The sequence below is a fragment of the Zingiber officinale genome, chromosome 4A (assembly GCF_018446385.1).
Source record: "Zingiber officinale cultivar Zhangliang chromosome 4A, Zo_v1.1, whole genome shotgun sequence".
Lineage (NCBI taxonomy): Eukaryota > Viridiplantae > Streptophyta > Magnoliopsida > Zingiberales > Zingiberaceae > Zingiber > Zingiber officinale.
In genome coordinates this window covers 126,592,751-126,614,161 of record NC_055992.1, presented here as the reverse complement: position 1 = coordinate 126,614,161, position 21,411 = coordinate 126,592,751, and the positions used below count along the sequence as shown (strand labels likewise).

General features: G+C 39.3%; 1 protein-coding gene and 3 non-coding genes across 4 annotated transcripts in view; 2 read left to right on the top strand and 2 right to left on the bottom strand.

The window, feature by feature from the left end:
• Positions 1-3,029: 3,029 nt before the first annotated feature.
• Positions 3,030-21,411, bottom strand: part of LOC121972768 — a 63,262-nt gene continuing 44,880 nt past the window's right edge. The window contains exons 2-3 of the mRNA XM_042524404.1: positions 3,434-3,712; positions 3,030-3,351 (exon numbers count right to left, since the gene is read on the bottom strand). Coding sequence (XP_042380338.1) covers positions 3,218-3,351; positions 3,434-3,712 — 413 coding nt within the window. The 3' untranslated portion in view covers positions 3,030-3,217. The remainder of the gene's footprint in view (positions 3,352-3,433; positions 3,713-21,411) is intronic.
• TRNAF-GAA lies at positions 3,850-3,922 on the bottom strand. The gene has a single exon. It is a non-coding gene; the product is annotated as a tRNA-Phe (tRNA).
• TRNAL-AAG lies at positions 4,770-4,850 on the top strand. Its single transcript has one exon. It is a non-coding gene; the product is annotated as a tRNA-Leu (tRNA).
• On the top strand, positions 5,502-5,575 carry TRNAI-UAU. The gene has a single exon. It is a non-coding gene; the product is annotated as a tRNA-Ile (tRNA).

Here is a 21,411-nt window from a genome sequence, read left to right as displayed (position 1 = left end):
GTCCCTACCACCTGATCAAATGTTCAAATTTGTAAAGTTATTAAATAAAGACTGTTACATGATAGAAAAAGAAAATAAAGAATTGAAATTAATTCTTAATAAATCTTGTCTGGCAGAAGATTTTAAAAAATTAGAATTAGAAATTGAGAAATTGAAATTAGAAAATGATAGTCTAAAAGTACAAGTAGATGGGATGTAAACGAGCCGAACCGATCCCAACAATATTAAGCTCAAGCTTGGCTCGTTTAAGTTATATTCGGGCTCGAGCTTTTATCACAAGGCTCGAGCTCGGCTCGTTTTAGAATTATCAAGCTCACGAACAGTTCGAGCTCGACTCGTTATTAGCTCGATTATCAAAGGTAACGAGCCTAACTCGTTAAACGAACTCGGGCTCATTTTCGGACTCGTTTAGAGCTCGTTTTTTTGCTCGTTTTAGAGTTTATTTTTTGGCTCATTTTAAATCTCATTTTAAGGCTCGTTTTAGAGCTCATTTTTTTGGCTTGTTTTAGAGCTCATTTTTTTAGCTTGTTTTAGAGCTCATTTTTTGGCTCGTTTTAAGACTCATTTTTTTTGGCTCGCGGACCTATAAACGAACATGTTCGCGAGCTCACGAGTCGAATATCCTTTAGCTCGAGCTCGGCTCGATAAAACTGTCGAGCTCGAAATCGAGCTCGAGCTCGGCTCGATAAGATAAACGAACGAACTCGAACGAGCTTTTTACCGAATCGAGCTCCGAATAACTCGCGAACCGTTTGGTTGATTTACATCCCTACAAGTAGATAACTTGAAAAACCGTGCATGCTCATCTAATTTTAGAAAATTTAATTTAAATTGGTATTTTAGATATCACCATGAATAAATTAGGAATATCTCAAAAAGATATATCCCTAAGAAATTCTTAGTTAATTCGGTAGGCTGGAACCTTTATTGGATTCCAAAGTCATGTTTAAATTGAACTTTTAATCGGATTTAGCGTTTTCAGTAAGAAAATTAAACAGTCAATTTCTTTATGAGACTTTGTTTAAGGAAGTGGTTGTTGCTCAAATAACCAAGAAGACCTAGTGCCTCGCCACGACCTGGAAGTCAAAATATTGAAATAAAATGTTTAATTAACTTTATGATAAAGCATTAAAATTTAATAATACTTTAAAAAGTTTTTTTTCAAATATTTTTTTTGGAAATCCTTCTAAAAATATTTTTATACTTAGAAAAATTTTCGTGCGAAAAATTCTCGAAAATTATCTTTGCCTAAGTTAAAATTTATTTTGAAAACTAGAAATTATTACTTAAATTTTTCTTACTCAGAAAATTTTCTTAACCTAAAGTTTTTACTTAGAAAAGTCAAAAATTTAAGTTAGAAATTTTTAATATTTCCTTTGCGAATTTTCTAACTTAGAATTTATGTAACTTAGAAATTTTTTTATTGAAATTATTTTCAAAATCTTTTAAATTTTAACCCTTAGATTTTTTTCTCGGATCTCCAATTTTTATGTGATCAAAGGGGGAGAAGGAAAAATATAAGTTTAGGGGGAGGTAAACCAAAATTTAAAATTTTCTATCTTTTTGCACTTTATTTGTAAAATTAGTTAGTTTACTTGTTATGTCTATTTACCCTACCTTAACTTGGGTTGCTCATATCAAAAAGGAGGAGATTGTTGGAATCCCAAGGTTGTTTTGATATGATCAACAAGTTAAGTTAGGTCATGTGTATTTTTAACCTTATGTCTAAGTGTGCAGGAGCTTAGGAGCACAGGTAGTTGAGCGGCAGACGCAGCTAGCGAGAAGGACGGTACGCGGTGCGTCTGAGGGACGAGACGCTACGGAAGAGTACACCGGCGGACGAGAAAAAAGTGTGCGGTGGTTCTGAAGGACGAGAAGCCGGAGCGGAAGACTGCTCGAGGAGCAAGAGACGCAGCTAGCGAGAAGGTCGCCACGGGGTGCGACCGAGGGGCGAAAACTGCGGATGAGTACGCTGGCAGACGAGAAGGAAGCACACGACAATTCCGAGGGACGAGAAGCCGGAGCGGAAGCCGACTCGAGAAGACCAGAAGTTGGGTTCGAGTGAGCCCTATTCCGGATGGCTGAAATCACCCAAGTGGACCAGAAAGTCAACTTGGTTGACTTAGTGGTCCGAGCGCCCGGATCCATTCCGGGCGCCTAGATCATCCGAGCGTTCGGAGTTGGACTTTATCTAGATCGTGATCAAAACGATGATCCGTGCGTAGGGGATAAAATTTTATCCCCTCAGGGCGCCTGGAACCCTTCGGGGCACCCCGACCAAGACTATAAATACAGCTTTGGTCCAGAAGCTTTCAACGAACTCAAGAATTGTAATTCCAACACTTGTGTGCTTGCTTTAGAGTTTAGCTTCTTTCTTTTTATGCTTCATCATTGTAAGAGGCTTCTCCGCTTGAAGGAGATACTAGTGCGACATCTTCCTTGGATTAACAATCTCTCCGGTTGTAACCAAGTAAATCCCTGTGTGCCTCTTCTTTTCTGTTTTAATTTACTACTTTTATATTTTGCAAGTGTTAGTTTTAGAAAAGTCGAGAAGGGTTGTGTTTTTATTTTTGCAGACTATTCAACCCCCTTCTAGTCGATCCCAGCGGTCCAACACAAACTTCGTTAGCTAACAATAAAGTTTGATAGCCATCAAAAGTGCTTGAATATTATCATGGGCCAACATTTGAGAGAAATGACGAATATGATTCAGGAGCTAAAAACTAATGGTCATCAGTTAACCGGAAAGCATTGAACCTAAAGGCATGCGAATACTGTATGGACTTTGGATCAGTAGAACATTATCTAGATTGTGAAAAGAATTGTGCTTTAGGAATTCACTTTTCTTTTCTCAGACAGAGAAGTAATATAGTTTTTATTTTATTTTATTTTGAGATTTTGGGACAACTAGGAGAAACCTTAAGTGGTTTCTAAAATATTATATTGATCAAATCACAGGCATAAAGCAGAAATCAAACTTCCCAGGCTCTTCAAGACACTTAGCTAAAGTATTGTAATACTACAGGCAATAAGGTAAGAGTGTTGTTACTAAGCTTGAAAGGACTGAAGATTAAATCTTTCAGGAGAAAAACTTGATCAACATTACGAGAGAGGCTTCTAAACAGGACAAAGTGATTCGCAAACGCACCAAGGACACCCAAAATTTCACATTTATCGATAAAAACCCAACAAAGGATTTTGCCTCAATTCTTATCAATTAGCAGAATAGCAGGAGAAGAGGAAGAACCTCGATAAAATATCCAGTGCCGACGTCGACGAGGATCTTCTCAGAATCGTCGAGAGTTCCGGAAACATAGAGCGACGCGGTGAGGGGTACCAGCGTCTTCTTCCCTAAGAAACGATAGTATGATCTCGCTCAACAAAAAATGGGAGATCAGGGCCGATAGCGAACCGAGGAGGCCTAAAGAGTTACCTTTAGGTCGGAGGAAGAGATCATCGAGGGCGGACGCCGCCGCCTCCAGGCGGGCGGCGGCGACGCTAATCTTCTTCAGGCTATCTTCGAGTAGATTGACCTCGAGATCCGACTGCTCCTTGACGGCTTTGAGCTGATCCAGGCTCAACTTCTTCAGGTCGGAGGCCTTGAGGAGGCCACCCGCAGCGCCGGCTCCCTTCGCTCCTCGGGCTCGCCATGGTTGAACCTTGTCCTCTTCCCGAGCTCTTTGCGCAAAATAAGCGTGCGACGAAAAAATTACTTTGCCCCGTAATTTTATATTATTGCCATTTTAACAAAGTCTTTTGCAAGTTTCATGATAAATGTAAAATTAGGAACTCAAAGGACGTAATTATAATTAATAATACATAACGCAATTTCAAAAAAAAACATATATTTGCGGCGAGCGTGGATCGAACACGCGACCTTCAGATCTTCAGTCTGACGCTCTCCCAACTGAGCTATCCCCGCAAGTTATCGAGGATTGCATTTTATAATATTAATGTTTAATTTCTATCAATTTAGCATTCTAACAGTAATATATGAGAAAAAGACACCGTAAACAAGAATAGATGCTAGTTATAGACAGTCGATTTGAACCAAAACAACAGTGTAGATCATTCACTGAATTGCAAGAGTTAATGATCGTTTTACCCGTTACATGACAACCTGCTTTCAGCTCTTTCAAAAGCTAATTGCCAAATTCAAATAACAAGATCGGAAACTGGGAGAAGTACAGAACAGAGTGGCTTAGAAGACGCTATTTGTCAGAAAGTAATGGAGATCTTCTATAACAACAGCTCACGGCCAGGAATGTATAGAGCTCGATCAGTTTTACATCGCATAATACAACAAACACCCTGTGCAGATATCCGATATATCATCATCAGCAAAGTGAGCCAATAACAAGCATGAAGATGAACAAGAATCTGAAGGCGCAGGCCATTGGTGTCTTTCCCCAATCTCAAAGAGCTTAGGAGGGTGAAAGAGTGAGCGTTGGCCTTCTAATTCTTGAGAGTTCTGAGGTCAAGCAGAGCCCAAAGCTCAAGGAACTAAGAAGGAAAAGGTGAGAAATGAAAGAAGCTTTCTTGCTCTTCCCTCACCATCGCAATGCCAGTTTACTTGCAATATTCTCTTGAGAGGTACAAAGTGATTGATTGTGTCACTAGATAACTTCAAGTTCACCGTTCATTCTTCCTGTTATTTGTGGGTTTTCCGTCCAGATTTCACTACCGTGCTGTGGCTGTTAGTGAAAATTGTTTTTAAATTGTAAAATGTAATTTTAATATAAAATATAAATGGAAGGACAAATCGTAGTGTTGAGATGGCCGAGTTGGTCTAAGGCGCCAGATTAAGGTTCTGGTCCGAAAGGGCGTGGGTTCAAATCCCACTCTCAACACTGTTTTATTTTTATACTTAGAAAATAACAAATATTAAAAGGAAAAGATGAAAATAGAGTTTGGTGCTGTTAGTTTGTTTTTTATTATTTTATATATAATTGAAATACTGATATGAGAATTAAAGTGGGAGGATTCACGTTGTCTTGCTTTTTAAGTGAAAAAAAAAAAAAATTGAAGCTAAAACCCTTACTGATTTTACTGGATTTATCATGAGAATTGATATGAAATTCAATTTCAATTTCATCAAACAAGTTAAAGTAAATCACACCTCTTTATGTATAATTTAGATAGAGAATTCAATTCTCTATATTATGTTCATTGTACCATCATTCTCTCTTCTTCATAAAAAAAAAGAAAAAAAAAAAGAGAAAGATAAAATGATAAAACATAAGAATTCCATAATTTAAGTTGTAATTCATTTTTAACATGAGAATTGAATTTAATTTCTTATGGAATTCAATTCAATCCATGACTTAAATTATTTTCAAACAGGGTGTTAGTTTGTTGAGTGAATCGTAGTTAAGTAAACTGTTAATATGCTGAGCGGTGCCAGGAGTCGTATAGTATAACAAATAATTACATGAAATAACAATAGTTAACAGGTTTTACTTGTTTAGGATATTAAATATAATCTTTATCATTATCCATATGGTCCCGTAGCTCAGTTGGTTAGAGCGTTGGTCTTATGAGCCGAAGGTCGCGGGTTCGAGCCCCGCCGGGACCATAACCCTCACTTTTAAAAAATTCATCAGTCTATAATTGTATTTATATATATATTATGTCAGCAGAGAAAGTCTATCATGGTTTTTCTAAAATTTAGAATAAATTTTTTTTATTTAAATATCACTTTTAAAAAATTCATCAGTCTACAATTAATTTTATATATATATATATATATTTATATAATGTCAGCAGAGAAAGTCTACCACGGTTTCTCTAAAATTTAAAATAAATTTTTTTACTATACTTTTAAATTTAAGTTGGTTTTGATATAATGTTGTATGAAATAATGTGATATGAAGTAGCATATTTACAAATCATAATAAAATTCCGATCCAAAATTAAAAAAAAAATAGAATACATATAAATTTTGATATATTAATTCTCCGTGAAGGATTTGTAATCTTCTTACGAATAATGCACTTTTGTTGCATTGTTAGTATGGATCCTCTGGATTACTTTTATGGTTCAGAGAATATTATTTTTATATGTATATATTGATAGAAATGTATAGTCTCCTTTTATAAAATAGATGACCTTCATTTGTAAAATAGATGAGGATGATACACCCTCATCAGCATATGAAAAATGAACATCTTCTATATGGTAAAAAACGATTAGTAGTGAGGCGTGCCTGGGACGTGCTGCACACAGAGATTGTTGTGCTGCCACGTGCAGCCTCCATCGATAGATATTTGGGCATCCAAGTTCGAGACTGTGAGGGATTTAATTCGTGAAATCTTTGAGGACAGTTCGTAGTAATCATCTTTGTGACAGCAAGTGCAAACGAGAACTGGAATTCATTGTATGGCTTTGTGTTTTATTTATCATGCATTTCAAATTAAGAATTGTATCAGAGTAGTTTAGAAATGTATCTTCGAGTTTGTAATCACAATGCATGTTGTAGTTAAAATGATACAGCGCACTTTGAAAACATGGAGTATTGTCGCATTAGGTTTTAGGATCGAAATTTAGCACGTCTGAGCATATTAGTCTAGCGACAAATTGAAAGGGGCGTTGAGGACAAGTAAATTATCTTTTACCACAATAAAATTATCTTTCTGTTGAAATCCCTATGCGACGAAGATTTCACACCTCTTGACCCTTGTTTGCCATGTTTGTAGTCGCCGCTGAAGTCCAAGCCGTAGAGAAGAGGAATGGGGTGCCATCACGAACCCTATTTAGTCGCGCATCGCTTGCAATCGTCAGTAAATCACGATTGTGTGTCACGGATTCCTTATGTGGTCGGCGACTAGATCACAGTAGAAGAGAGCCTTCTCCGTCGGCTGGTCAACGCCAATGGAAGTGTGGAAAATTTTGATTTTTGAAAAAGAAAAAAAAAATGAAGCGATTAGGTTTAGAGTGCCTCGGCAGATAAAAAAAAAATAATAATAATAAAAGGAAAGGAAACGTTAGTTTTATTTTTATTTTTTTATTAATGCATGCTTCTTCCGTTCTTCGATCGTTATCCTGGGCATTAATTTGACTTGGGTAATTAATTGGAACTACACTTGAAACATTATATTTAGTTCACTTGAACCAGATCAGGTTCAAACTCAAATGGACTTGGTTTGAAGTTTGATTTGAATTAGATGTGGTGTATCTATTATTGATTTTATTGGATGTGATATATATTTTGATACATGCTTTATAGAGACTGGTATTATTTCATCTATTTCTAATTACTTCGTTTGCGTACAGTAGGTGTTCTTTTTCTTTGACTTTGTAGGTCATTGTAGGCTTCAAAATTGGTTGCTCCATCTAAATCGTCTTCGACCTTCAGGAGAAATTTTTAAAGAGCAAGTGGTGGTAGGAGAAGTGTTGACTCCAGCTCAGATAATTCCACTTCCAAAGTGGATTATGCATCAAAACCGTCTCTAACCACCTGAGAATGTCATTGATAAGATAATAAGTATGGGAGGGGTGCTCCATTACACTGATCACATAAAGTGTTGGTGCAATATCCCTCAGGTCAAGGTTGACCTGGGTAACCAAGCTGAGTCTTGGTTTGGGTTTAGATGTTTGACAATAAGATATTTATTGAAGAAGAGTCAAGTAGGTCAAGGTTGACTGGATACTTGACTGGGAAGTCCTAACTGGGATGTTAGGCAAAATGAAAGACCTAGTGAGTGAAGCTAGGCAGTATGAAAGTCCTGGTGAGTGAAGCCAGGCAGAAGGAAAGTCCTGGTAAGTGAAGCCAGGCAGAAGAAAAGTCCTAGTGAGTGAAGCTAAGCAGATGGAAAACCCTAGTGAGTGAAGCTAGGTGAAAGTCCTAGTGAGTGAAGCTAGGCAGATGGAAATCCTGGTGAGTGAAGCCAGGTGAAAGTCCTAGTGAGTGAAGCTAGGCAGATGGAAAACCCTAGTGAGTGAAGCTAGGTGAAAGTCCTGGTGAGTGAAGCCAGGCAAGGGAAAATCCAGATGGATCAAGGATGATCGGACATCTGGTGCTGGGAAGTCCAAGTAGGTCAAAGGATTGACTGGATACTTGGCATGAAAGAAAAGTCCAAGTAGGTCAAAGGGATTGACCGGATACTTGGCACAGAGAAAAGTCCAAGTAGGTCAAAGGGATTGATCGGATACTTGGCACAGAGAAAAGTCCAAGTAGGTCAAAGGGATTGACCGGATACTTGGCACAGAGAAAAGTCCAAGTGGGTCAAAGGGATTGACCGGACACTTGGTAAGGGAGTCCTAGCAGGTCAAGGGAGTGACTAGATGCTAGGCATGACATACCAACAGGTCAAGGTTGACCGGATGTTGGTTTGGGAGGTTTGGGACTTGGTTTTGGACAAAAATCAAGTGCTGGATCGATCAGTGGATCGATCCAGACCTGTCCCAGCGAACAGAGAGCCTCTGGATCGATCCGTGGATCGATCCAGAGGTCCCAATCGATCAGTGGATCGATTGGGACGCGGCTGCTTCGCGCGATAAGCGCTGGATCGATCCGTGGATCGATCCAGGCGCGTTTCCAGATCACAGAGGCGCTCTTGATCGATCCGTGGATCGATCCAAAGCCTCCCCGATCGATTGGGAATATTCGAATCGATCGGGATCCGACCGTTGGCGTCGATAAAGGCCGCAGACGTTCATTTCCTTCGGCATCTCTTCACGGTTTCATCTCAGATCTTCGCCAGCTCCTCCACAGCACTCTCAAAGCTCGTGATCGCCAGTTCTTGAAGGTTCTTGGAAGCTCTCCGAGTCAAGAGGCGGATCAAAGGCAAGAAGAGAAGCTAGGGTTAGGGTTTTCTGCATTCATTGTAAGCTTTGCGCTTGTATTTTGTTTCCCTTTCCTTCTTCTTGTACCGAGAGTCTTGTAGGGCTTATCCGCCCTTGGTAGTTACCATAAAGGAGAGTTTTATTTAGTGGAGGGTGTGTGTGTTGGTGTGGATCCTTGGATTAGTCACCTCTTGTGAGGTGGATACCAAGTAAACCAACCGTGTTAGCGTTGTTGTATTTGTTTCTGTATTTTCCGCTGCATATTCTTGAAGAAACGAGCAACGCCGAGCAACGAGCGAACGCGACGAGCTATTCACCCCCCCCCCCCCTCTAGCTACTTTTGGTCCTAACAAGTGGTATCAGAGCGAGGCTGCTCTTCACCGGAATCATCGCCGGAAGGGTCAAGCATAACAAGAAAAGCTAGAGGGGTGAAGAAGTTGAAGCAAATTCTTCAAGTTCAAGATTTTATCAAGCTCAACTTCAAGATGCAATTCCAAGATGGACTTGGATTTGACACAAGGGTGACTCCACCATATTCATCTACAAGCTTCGATTCTTGGAAATCAAGAATCGAAAATTTTCTTATGATGGAGATAGAGCAATGGTTTGCTCTCATGGAAGGTTTTGAAGCTCCCACAAATTCCAAGGGCAAAGTACTCAAAAGGAGTAAGTGGAGCCGAGAGCAAGTCCAAAGGTGCGAGGCCAATGACAAAGTGACCAAGCTTTTGGTCAATTTATTGCCAAGCACCATCCTTTGCAAAATTGGAGAATTTGAAGATGCAAAGGAACTATGGAGCAAATTGGCCAAGCTTCATGAAGAGATTCCCTCCACTGTACAAGAGCAAGAAGTATCCAGAGAGGGTGACTCTTTGGAGCAAGACCAAGAGGAGGGCTCCGAGGTTGAGAGATGCTCAACCTCCGAAGAAGAGGAGATCCAAGAAGCTTCATCCTCAAGGGAATGCAACGAAGGGAACAAGGAGGGAGCATACTCCTTGTTTCATATTCAAGATGATGAAGCCTCCACCTCTAGGATTGAGGGGGAGCAATCCTTGGTGACACCGGATCAAGAAGAAGGAGAAGCTTCTACATCCGGGTCAAGAGATGAAGAGATGGAAGAAGCTTCTACCTCCACGAGTCAAGAAAAATCAAATGGAGGAGAATCAAGGTCCGATCAAGAGGAAGCTTCTACCTCCGGATCCAAAGAAAAAGATGCCACCCCTACTAGCAAAGGTATAAATATTTCAATTAATAATAAAAATCATATTATATGCTTTGAATGTAGGGAACATGGGCACTACAAGAGCAAGTGCCCTAAATTGGCCAAGAAGAAGGGCCAAATGGCAAAAAAGGGCAAGGAGAAGCTCAAGGAGACCACCCCCGGGACAAAGAAGAGCAAGGAGCACATTGTGTGCTTCTTGTGTCAACAAAAAGGGCATTACCGAAGTCAATGCCCCAAGGGGAAGAAGATGGTCAAGGCTCAAGGAGGCACTAGTCAAGGGGGAGCCTCCAAGGTAAAGAAGAAGGTAACATTTATTGAGCCTACCCCTTTACATTATGGTAAAAAGCATGGTAGTTCTAACTTATATCATTTTAATGCTATTTACCATGAAAATAGAAAGCATGATAGCGTTAAAGAAAAACATATAGCTTTTCATGCTAAAACCACTACACCTAAGGCTAGGAATGTAGGTAAAAGTCTGGGCAATAACTCTAAAGATTTTAGATACAAGCCCAAGAACAAATATGCTCATGAATCAAATGAAAAATCTAAAACTAAGGACTTAGTGTTAGAAAATCAAGTCTTGAGATCAAGGCTTGATAAAATGGAAAAGACCCTAAAAAGGATGGAAAATATCCTATTAGGGCAAAATGAGCAATACCTAGGGCTAGGCGCACAAAGGTCATCTAATGGCCATAGAGGTTTGGGATACAAGCCAAAGGCTAAGAAGGATGTGCCCTCTTACCATAGAGTTCCATATAGTTATGGAACAAACCCTAGGTCTAGTGGTCAAGCCAAAAATACTAAGGAAGTCATCCCTAAGAGTATTTTTGCAATAAATGTGACTAAGGCTTCTAAGAAGTCTAAGAAAGTTACAAACAAGGTCACAAGAGAGGCTATCCCTAGAGTTGACCTAGAAAGTGTGACCAAGGCTTCTAAGAAGCTCAACAAGGTCACTAGGAAGGTATCTAGGGAAGTTATCCCTAGTAAGTACCTAGAGCATCCAAGGAGCACCAATAGGTGTTGGGTTACTAGGAGCATCTTCTCTACCCCATAGATGGGTTAGAGAGTGTCAACTCCGATTAGAAGGGTAGTTAACCCAACTTTGAGGAAATTGACACTCAAGGAGCATTTTCAAGGTTTTAGTTAACCTTTGAAAATGAAATGGAATTATTGATTACTCCTTGAAAGAGTAAAATGTGCCTAATGGTGAAAAATTGTTTTTATCTTAAAATGGCACAAATTGGGAAAACCTTGAGAAATACCAAGTTGGGATTTTGGTATGTTCTCAGGCAATTTAAGGCAATCCGGGCCTTAATTTAAATGTGCTACTCTTGAGGAAAAATGGAATATGCCAACATTTGAGGATATGTTTATTTTCAATTGGCATACATTAAAATCAAGGAAATTAGAAATGCCAAATTTAGGCTTTGGCATTCTCTTGTAGCACTTTAGGGCAATATAGGTTTAAGTTGTAAGTTTAGCTAAGACTTTAAGGATACTTAGATAGTTAATCTAGGTATATTTTATTTATACTAAATCTTGCCATGATTGTTTGTCCATAATATGCCATGACATCATGTCTAGTTTTGCATTCATGTTTCATTATGAAAAATCCAAAAATACCATGTCATGACATTCATACATCATGTAGTAATAGGATATTTTCTTTTGAAAATTATTTTCTTTTGATGTATGCCATAACATAATCATGCATTAAGTTTAATTCCTTGTAATTAAGGACAAATGGCATTTAACGACACTTATTGACAAGTGACATCCTAGGTGGATGTCTAATATTTCTAAAATGCCTAGATAAATATGCATGATCCCTAGATTAGGGCAAAAAACCAAAATCTACATCTCACAAAGACTATAAGGTGACTTGTATGTGTTTTAGTGCATATTATATACAAGTGAGATGTTAGGATGATGAACAAAGCTCAAGATGTTGATTTAGTGCATTCCTTTGAGTTTTAAATTCATTAAAACACATAGTTATGTGTTTTCCAATCATTGGGAAAGCTAATGTACAAGTCATGTGCATTAAGCCCAAGGAATGTGATGGGATATTGGTTTTGAAAATGTTTTTAAAATGTTTTTGGAAAACCTTGGTGAAGGCTATCTTTTGATAGTAATCACCATTGAATAGTTAGACACAAACTTGAAGAGAAACACTAAAGTTTTTGCAAGTTTTCAAGTTTGTGTCAATATTTGAAAATATGAAGTATTTTCATAGAAAACTATTTTTTCGTGATAGTAAACGCCCTAAATAATGTCTACACGAAATTTCATAATTTTTAGATTTTTGTAGAATTTTCTAGGGGTTTCTGAAGTTAACTGAAATGGAATTTCAGCAACTATCAGAGCTCCGATCGATCCATGGATCGATTGGAGTTCCTGAATCGATCCATGGATCGATTCAAACGGCAATTCCCGCGAGCAGAAGCTCGCTGGATCGATCAGCCGATCGATCCAGGGAGTCTGAATCGATCAGTGGATTGATTCAGCAAGGTTCAATCAATTGGAACCCAACTTCAATCGATCCAAGTTGCTGGTTTTGGCTGGGAAGGCCTGATTTCAGCATCTTTGAACCTATTTTAGTCTAGGTAACCATTCCAAACCCCTTAAATACATTTGTATACATACAAAGGGTGTTTTCATGTTGAAAACAAGGATGGATTGGTTAACGAAGACTAAGTAGAAGTTTAGGTTGAGGTGTGTTTCAAATTTTGAATATTTGAACCTCAAAACTTCTAAATTTGGGTTTCCTAATGTTTTAGGGATTCCAAGTCATTGTTGGTGCAATGACAGAAGTTACCACCATGTCTTTAGGGGGAGGGACTCTTTAAAGACATGAAAATTATTTTTCATGAACCTTGGAAGGTGGTTAACCTTCTGTTGTGAACTTGCTCAAGGTTGAGCATTTAAACTTGAAATGGGGAGAAATGGGGAGTGGATATCCTCATTATTTCAAGTGGACACTCAAGTGGTAGATAATGCTCAAGGTTGGGTAGTTGTCTACATTGAGGGAGAAGTTAAGGATAAATGAAGGGTATGGGACCTTCATTATCGTGTTGATCACAACGAGTGATGTTGTGAACAACGATGAGCAACTCTTCAGGGGGAGAGTCTTCAACAAATGGATTTGTTGAAGTGTGCCCAGAATTGGAGCATAGGTTGATGTGTGTCCAACGATGGGTTGATGTGTGCCAATAGGGGGAGAATGTATGGTTAAGCTTAGGCCTTCATTACCTATGGGAAGGTCATAGGGGGAGAATGAAAGGACTCATGAAAGGGAGTAAGTTAGGCTTTCATTACCTAGAGGGAGTTTGCCCTCTTAGGGGAAGAATGAAGAGCTTAATTTATGCTTTCATTACCTAGTGGCATGAAGAAGGAGGCTATGAGATTAGCCTAACTTACATATGGGATTGTAAGTGTTATTGTGGTATTGTCAAACATCAAAAAGGGGGAGATTGTTGGTGCAATATCCCTCAGGTCAAGGTTGACCTGGGTAACCAAGCTAAGTCTTGGTTTGGGTTTAGATGTTTGACAATAAGATATTGATTGAAGAAGAGTCAAGTAGGTCAAGGTTGACTGGATACTTGACTGGGAAGTCCTAACTGGGATGTTAGGCAAAATGAAAGACCTAGTGAGTGAAGCTAGGCAGTATGAAAGTCCTGGTGAGTGAAGCCAGGCAGAAGGAAAGTCCTGGTAAGTGAAGCCAGGCAGAAGAAAAGTCCTAGTGAGTGAAGCTAGGCAGATGGAAAACCCTAGTAAGTGAAGCTAGGTGAAAGTCCTAGTGAGTGAAGCTAGGCAGATGGAAATCCTGGTGAGTGAAGCCAGGTGAAAGTCCTAGTGAGTGAAGCTAGGCAGATGGAAAACCCTAGTGAGTGAAGCTAGGTGAAAGTCCTGGTGAGTGAAGCCAGGCAAGGGAAAATCCAGATGGATCAAGGATGATCGAACATCTGGTGCTGGGAAGTCCAAGTAGGTCAAAGGATTGACTGGATACTTGGCATGAAAGAAAAGTCCAAGTAGGTCAAAGGGATTGACCGGATACTTGGCACAGAGAAAAGTCCAAGTAGGTCAAAGGGATTGACCGGATACTTGGCACAGAGAAAAGTCCAAGTGGGTTAAAGGGATTGACCGGACACTTGGTAAGGGAGTCCTAGCAGGTCAAGGGAGTGACTAGATGCTAGGCATGACATACCAACAGGTCAAGGTTGACCGGATGTTGGTTTGGGAGGTTTGGGACTTGGTTTTGGACAAAAATCAAGTGCTGGATCGATCAGTGGATCGATCCAGGCTCTGGATCGATCAGTGGATCGATCCAGACCTGTCCCAGCGAACAGAGAGCCTCTGGATCGATCCGTGGATCGATCCAGAGGTCCCAATCGATCAGTGGATCGATTGGGACGCGGCTGCTTCGCGCGATAAGCGCTGGATCGATCCGTGGATCGATCCAGGCGCGTTTCCAGAGCACAGAGGCGCTCTGGATCGATCCGTGGATCGATCCAAAGCCTCCCCGATCGATTGGGAATATTCGAATCGATCGGGATCCGACCGTTGGCGTCGTTTATAGCTGCAGGCGTGTGATGGCTGCGGCATCTCTTTACGGTTTCATCTCAGATCTTCGCCAGCTCCTCCACAGCACTCTCAAAGCTCGTGATCGCCAGTTCTTGAAGGTTCTTGGAAGCTCTCCGAGTCAAGAGGCGGATCAAAGGCAAGAAGAGAAGCTAGGGTTAGGGTTTTCTGCATTCATTGTAAGCTTTGCGCTTGTATTTTGTTTCCCTTTCCTTCTTCTTGTACCGAGAGTCTTGTAGGGCTTCTCCGCCCTTGGTAGTTACCATAAAGGAGAGTTTTATTTAGTGGAGGGTGTGTGTGTTGGTGTGGATCCTTGGATTAGTCACCTCTTGTGAGGTGGATACCAAGTAAACCAACCGTGTTAGCGTTGTTGTATTTGTTTCTGTATTTTCCGCTGCATATTCTTGAAGAAACAAGCAACACCGAGCAACGCCGAGCAACGAGCGAACGCGACGAGCTATTCACCCCCCCCCCCCCTCTAGCTACTTTTGGTCCTAACATAAAGAAGGTCCTCACCTTTACTCGTACCATCCTACTATCGGCGTGGCTTCTACTTTTGAACCGTCTTCAATTGTCAAGAATAAAGGGATGCTCGTTCCTTTCCTTTGCTTACTTTCCTTTATCTTATATTTTGCTTTCGTACTTTGTTTTTTTGTTTTATATTTTGTTTGGTCTTGTTTATACCTTACAATTTTTTAATCCTTAAAGCACTTTAAAAGATTTTTGAAAAGAATGTTTTATCTCAAATGCTCTAAATATTTTCAAAAATAAATATATGTTTTAATTATATCTTTTTAAAATTATAGTTGGTACAAGACATGATGGAGAGTGACCTTAAGTTTATGTCTTTTTGACGCATATCAAAGGGGGAGTAATCTTAAGTTAGAAAAATTAGAAATATTTCTAAATCTCCCAAACTTTTCAAATCTCTTAAACTTTGAGAGAAACCCCAATTAGAGACCCAAGTCTAACTTAAGAAAATTGTCAAACATAAAAAATGAAGAGATTCTTGGTACAATTAACCTCTAGGGTTTCGATATTTGATAATGTAGCTAAGTCTGATCAGTTTGACCAACGGTTAATCTAAATAGGACTTGATATTTGAAAGAGAGAAGTTTAATCAGGATTAGATGACTAGCAAGGATAAGTCCTAATTAAAAGATAGACAAATGAGAAGTCTACTAAGTGACTAGTCCTAACTGGAGATTAGGAAAGGGGAAGTCATGGTAAGTGAAGTCAGGTCCTAATGAATGAAATTAGGTAGTGAAAGTCCTGGTGAATGAAGTTGAACTCTAGTGAGTGAAGCTAGGTGGTGGAAGTCCTAGTAAGTAAAGTCGGGCTCTAATAAGTGAAGCTAGGTGATGAAAGTACTAGTGAGTGAAGCTGGGCAACCTAATGAAAGGTAACCCTAGGTAATGAAAAGTCTTGGAGGAGCATGGTCGATTCGACCAGTGAATTATTAATAATACTAACACTGTTGTTCTTTACTATTTTATATCTATTGTGTTAACTCAATGTTGCAGGTAAGTTTTAGTAGATCAACTTGGTCAGATACTAAGCAAGACCGGAGAATGACCAAATAGGTCTGGAGGACCAGATGTTTGGCAGGTAAGTGGAGATAAGCACTAGAGGAGAGTGTTTCAATGAGGATGAGTGATAATTAGGGACTTTAGGCGCAGGTCCAGTTAATGTTCATTTTAGATCCCTAAAATGAGACCTTGACTAAATCCTGATCTTGGACAAACATGGTCTAATTAATAATACTATTTTATTATTATGCTAACTCCATTTTGCAAGTTATACTTTATTTTTGGACTAACATATTTTTACAAGAATTAAAGAGAAAAATCAGCCTCGGTGAATAGTGCTCAAGCTGCCTCCTGGTCGATTGGAGGCACCTTGGACAGTGGCGCGAAGGTGCCTCTTGTGCGAGTGGAGGCGCCTCGGATGCTGGTCGAAGACTCCACGCGAGAGGGCACGGAGGCGCCTCGCATGCCTTTGGAGGCGCCTTAGCTTGGCGCTAGAGGTGCCCTGGGAGAGCGTTGAAGACGCCCTATAAAGGATAAAAACTGAAGGTTGCGGAGCTTATCATGGTCGAGGTTTATGGGATAAAGTTTGCTCTTGGAGGCACCGTGGACGAGGCTTAGAGCCGCCCTAAATAACCTATAAAAGAAGGGTTCAACAAAGCTTTCAAGATAACTCAATTACAATTTCAATACGCGACCTTTCGAGTTTCCTATTACTTCGACTTCGTTCGTCTACTGTGTTGTGACGCTGCTGCACTCGACTACTGCTTAAAAGTCATCCAATACCAAGCTCGATCCAATCATCTTCAAAAGTGTTGGGTAACAAAAGTTTAATTATGTACTTAATTACTTCATAAAGGAAAGTGTAGCTTGTTACACTTATCCTAATTTGTCTATTATACTCGTTTCCCTCTTCCGACGGTTCCGAAAGAGGATTATAGTAAATTGTGTTGGGGTTGCAAGGTTGCAAACATAGTCCCATATTGAAAACATATGGGAAAGATCATGGGCTTATAATAGAAAAGATATCTCCATTAACATAAGACCTTTTGGGTATAACCCAAGAGCAAAGTCATGAGGGTCTAGGCCCAAAGTAGACAATATCATGCTATTGTTGATATATCTAAATTCTTTTCGATCCAACAAGTGGTATCAAAGTCCGGACTGCCAGAAAGTTTAACCGCCGACTGTGCACAAGAGGTATGGTCTGATTGAGTCATGTGGGTACAATATTGACCTCGAACAAAAAAAAGTGGGGGCTCCTATGTTCGGATCAAGAGGACCAGACATCAGGCAGGAAGTCTTAGTTGCGACTAGACAATGAAGTCCTAGTAGGTCGGGTGGACCGAGGGTCAAGAAGACCTGGTGGGTCGAGGATCGGACGTGGGAAGCCTATGGTCCTTTGTTTGAGGGGGGTTTGAGGGGGGATTGTTGGGGTTGCAAGGTTGCAAAAAGATCATGAGTTTATAAAAGAAAAGATATCTCCATTAGCATGAGGCCTTTTGGGGAGAGCCCAAGAGCAAAGTCATGAGGGTCTATGCCCAAAGTGAACAATATCATGCTATTGTGGAGATATCTAAATTTTTTCGATCCAACAGATTGTACATCGATATTGGTGTAATTTTCCTTGGTCAAGGTTGACCAGGTTGAGTAAACTTGAGTTGGCTTAAGCTTGAGTCTTGATGTTTGAGTTGATGTTTGATAATATATGGAGATTGATAGTCAAAGGTTTGACCAGAAGTCAAGTAGATCAATGTTAACCGGATACTTGACTGGGAAGTCCTAATTCGAGGTTAGGCAAGGAAAAAGTCCAATATGAAGGTTAGTAGAAGATGAAAGTCCAAATATGTCAGTGTTGACTAGACACTTGGCGTAGAAGTCCTGTGAAGTTAGGCAGGTGAAAAATCTTGGTAAGTGAAGTCAGGTGATGAGAAGTCCTAATTGGAGGTTAGACAAGGAAAAAGTCCAATATGAAGGTTAGCAGAAGATGAAAGTCCAAATATGTTAGTGTTGACTAGACACTTAGCGTAGAAGTCCTAATGAATGAAGTTAGGCAGGTGATAAATCTTGGTAAGTGAAGCCAGGTGATGAGAAGTCCTAATGAGTGAAGTCAGGTGAAAGCCCTAGCGAGTGAAACTAGGCAGTTGAAAAATCTTGGCAAGTGAAGTCAGGTGAAAGTCCTACACTTAGTGACGAAGTCCCAGCAGGTCAAGGTTGACTAGAAGCTAGATATGAGGGAGTCCCAACAGATCACTATTGAATAGATATTTGGGTTGAGAACCCTAACTTGAGTTTAGGGTTGATCAATCGATCAGTCGATCGATTAAACCAGAGCTCAATCAATCAGTTGATCGATTGAGAGGTTTGCATGAGCAATGATAGCTCAATCAATCAGTTGATCGATTGAGGCTACACCGATCGATTAGTTGATCGATTGGTGGTCATTCGTGCAAAGAGCATAGTGTGCTTTCCAATCGATGATCCGATTGATTGGGCTACTCCAATCGATAAGTTGATCGATTGAGACTGGTTTTCTCATGATTACGCGAGAAAGCTAAAATTGATTGGGCAATCAACTCTGGAGTCTTTTGTGAGAGCGCAGAAGGTTGCTGGATCGATCAGCCGATCGATCCAGTTGCTCCCAATCGATTGGTCAATTGATTGGGAGATGACCGTTGCACAGGTTACAAGCTTTGGACAGCTGTGATCGTTGGGATCTGATGTGGCAATCGATTGAGAGCAAGCTCAATCGATTGGGAGCCTTAAAAGCACAGATATAAAGGCGATGATGAGTTCAAACAAAACAATTGCTTCACTCCATCTTCTCCGCCAGTTCTTGGAAGGTTAGGGAGGTGTTGCTTGCCTTCCAAGCTTATAAGAGGCATTCACAAACAACAAGATATCACACAAGAAGGTTTTTCATTTGTATTTGTGTATTTACTTCTTGTTTTGAGTTGTATTGCATGTGTGAGTTGTAAAAGGTTTCTCCACCTCCGGATTATTTTTGAGAATGAGTGTTTTTGATAGTGGAGAGTGTGCTCGGTGTGGATCCTTGAATTAGTCACCTCTTCTTGAGGTGGATACTAAGTAAATCTCAGTGTTAACATTGGGGAGTTTGTCGCTTCAAGTTTATCGTTGCAACAACATTTACGAAGCGAGATGAGCTATTCACCCCCCCCCTCTTCTAGCTCTGGAGTGTTCCAACAATTGATACGGTCTAAGGGATCATGGGTCTTGGAATAGGAGTCGTCGAAAGCACTGGACCAAGTAACCGATCGAGTTCTTGTTTTTTTTTTGTTTCTATCTTTTCCGTTGCGTACTCATTTTTGTAAAACCAAAAAATAGAGTTTTTAAAATCACGTGATTCATCCCCCCTCCTCACATGCACTACGATCCTACAAATATTTGTTTGATCAGTTCAAGACAATATCTAATGAGAAAGGAATTATTAGATAACTAGCTATCCCTGGAACTCCACAGCAAAATGAGGTTGATGAAAGAATAAATCAAACTCTTCTATATATGGTTAGGTTTTTGGTAGCTCAATTTAATTTACTAATTTCCTATTGGAGAGATGTATTATTAGTTATAAGCTATATATTGAACCAAGTGACTTATTGTTAGGGTGTATACTAAAAGCCTAGCTTTTGGTATAAACATTTATCTAGTAATAAGAATCACATTGGTCAAATGTCTACATTTATGATAAATGTAGTTGTTCAATTAATTTATATTGTAGATAACATGGTGTGTGGTGTCACACACAGAGGATCATGTTATCAGTACCTTATAAATTATAAACAGTAGCTCACGACCAAAATGGAAAGGAACAAACCATTAGAAGGTCGTAGTGTAATTAGGTATCAGTTTATCTTGACTGTATAATTACACTAGTACACTTAGAGTGTATTGAGTAGGACCATTTGAGGTCGTTTCTTTTATACTGATTTTATAAAGAAACAAAGACCTCGGTTATTATGGAAGTGTGTGCTCTTAATCCTAATATAATAACAAGCACATATATTTGATATTTATTTCTTTAATTTATCAATGGGTGAGATTTAGTTCGATGAATCAATAAGCCCGATAAGTTGGGAAATGGTATCACTTATAGTGTGTGTTGTTGATTATAGAAGGAAACTGTGTCCTAGAGATACTAGGTTGATAATGTCCTCAAGAGGAGCTCATAAGGATTGTCATGTTAAACCCTGCAGGTGGACCTAGTCCGACATGATGATAAGGTTGAGTGGTACTACTCTTGGACTAAGATATTAATTAAATGAGTTGTCAGTAACTCACTTAATTAGTGGGCATTCGATATCTTAAACACAGGGAGACTAACACACTCATGATAAGAAGGAGCCCAAAATGTAATTTGGGATTGGTGCGGTAGTTCAATAATAGTTCTCTAGTGGAATGAATTATTATTGATAAAATTAAGTTGTGTGTTCGGGGCGAGCACGGGATGCTTAATTTTATCGGGAGACCAAAACCAATTCCTCCTCTCGGTCCCTATCGTAGCCTCTTGTATATAGAGATTTATACCCACCACATACCCACCTTCTTACCCAACCAATAGGGGCCGGCCAAGCTAAGCTTGAAGCTCAAGCTTAGGGCCGGCCAAGCCTAAAGGTTGGCCTTAAGGTGGCCGGCCAATAGCTTGGAGCCCAAGCTTAGGTGGCCGGCCACATCATATTAAAAAGGATTTTTTAAAATTATTTCTTATGTGGATATCATAGTTTTAAAAGAGAGTTTAAAAATTAAATCTTTCCTTTTAAAGCTTTCTACAAAAGATTAAGAAAAGATTTGAAATCTTTCCTTATTTGTAGATTGAAAGGAGATTTTATTTTTAAGAAAAACTTTCCTTTTTGACCATGATAATAATTTAAAAGAAGTTTAAAATTAAATATTCTCTTTTATTAGTTTCTACAAAAGATTAAGAAAAGATTTGATATCTTTCCTTATTTGTAGATTGAAAAGAGATTTTAATTTTTAGAGATAACTTTCCTTTTGGAAATTATCCACATGTTTAAAAGAAGAATTTTAATTTATAAAATTTCCTTTTTATAATCCACCATGAAGGGAAAATTATTGGAGAAATTTTTTATAAATTTCTGGAGACAAATTAGGAAGTTTTAATTAATTAAAACTCTCCTTGTTTATAGCTTGATGGTGGCCGGCCATGTAAATTGAGAATAGGAAAATTGTTTTTAATTAAATAAATTTTTCTTTTCATGGCAAAAGAATTAAGGAAGTTTTTAATTAAATTTTCTTATTTGCCAAGACCAAGGATTATAA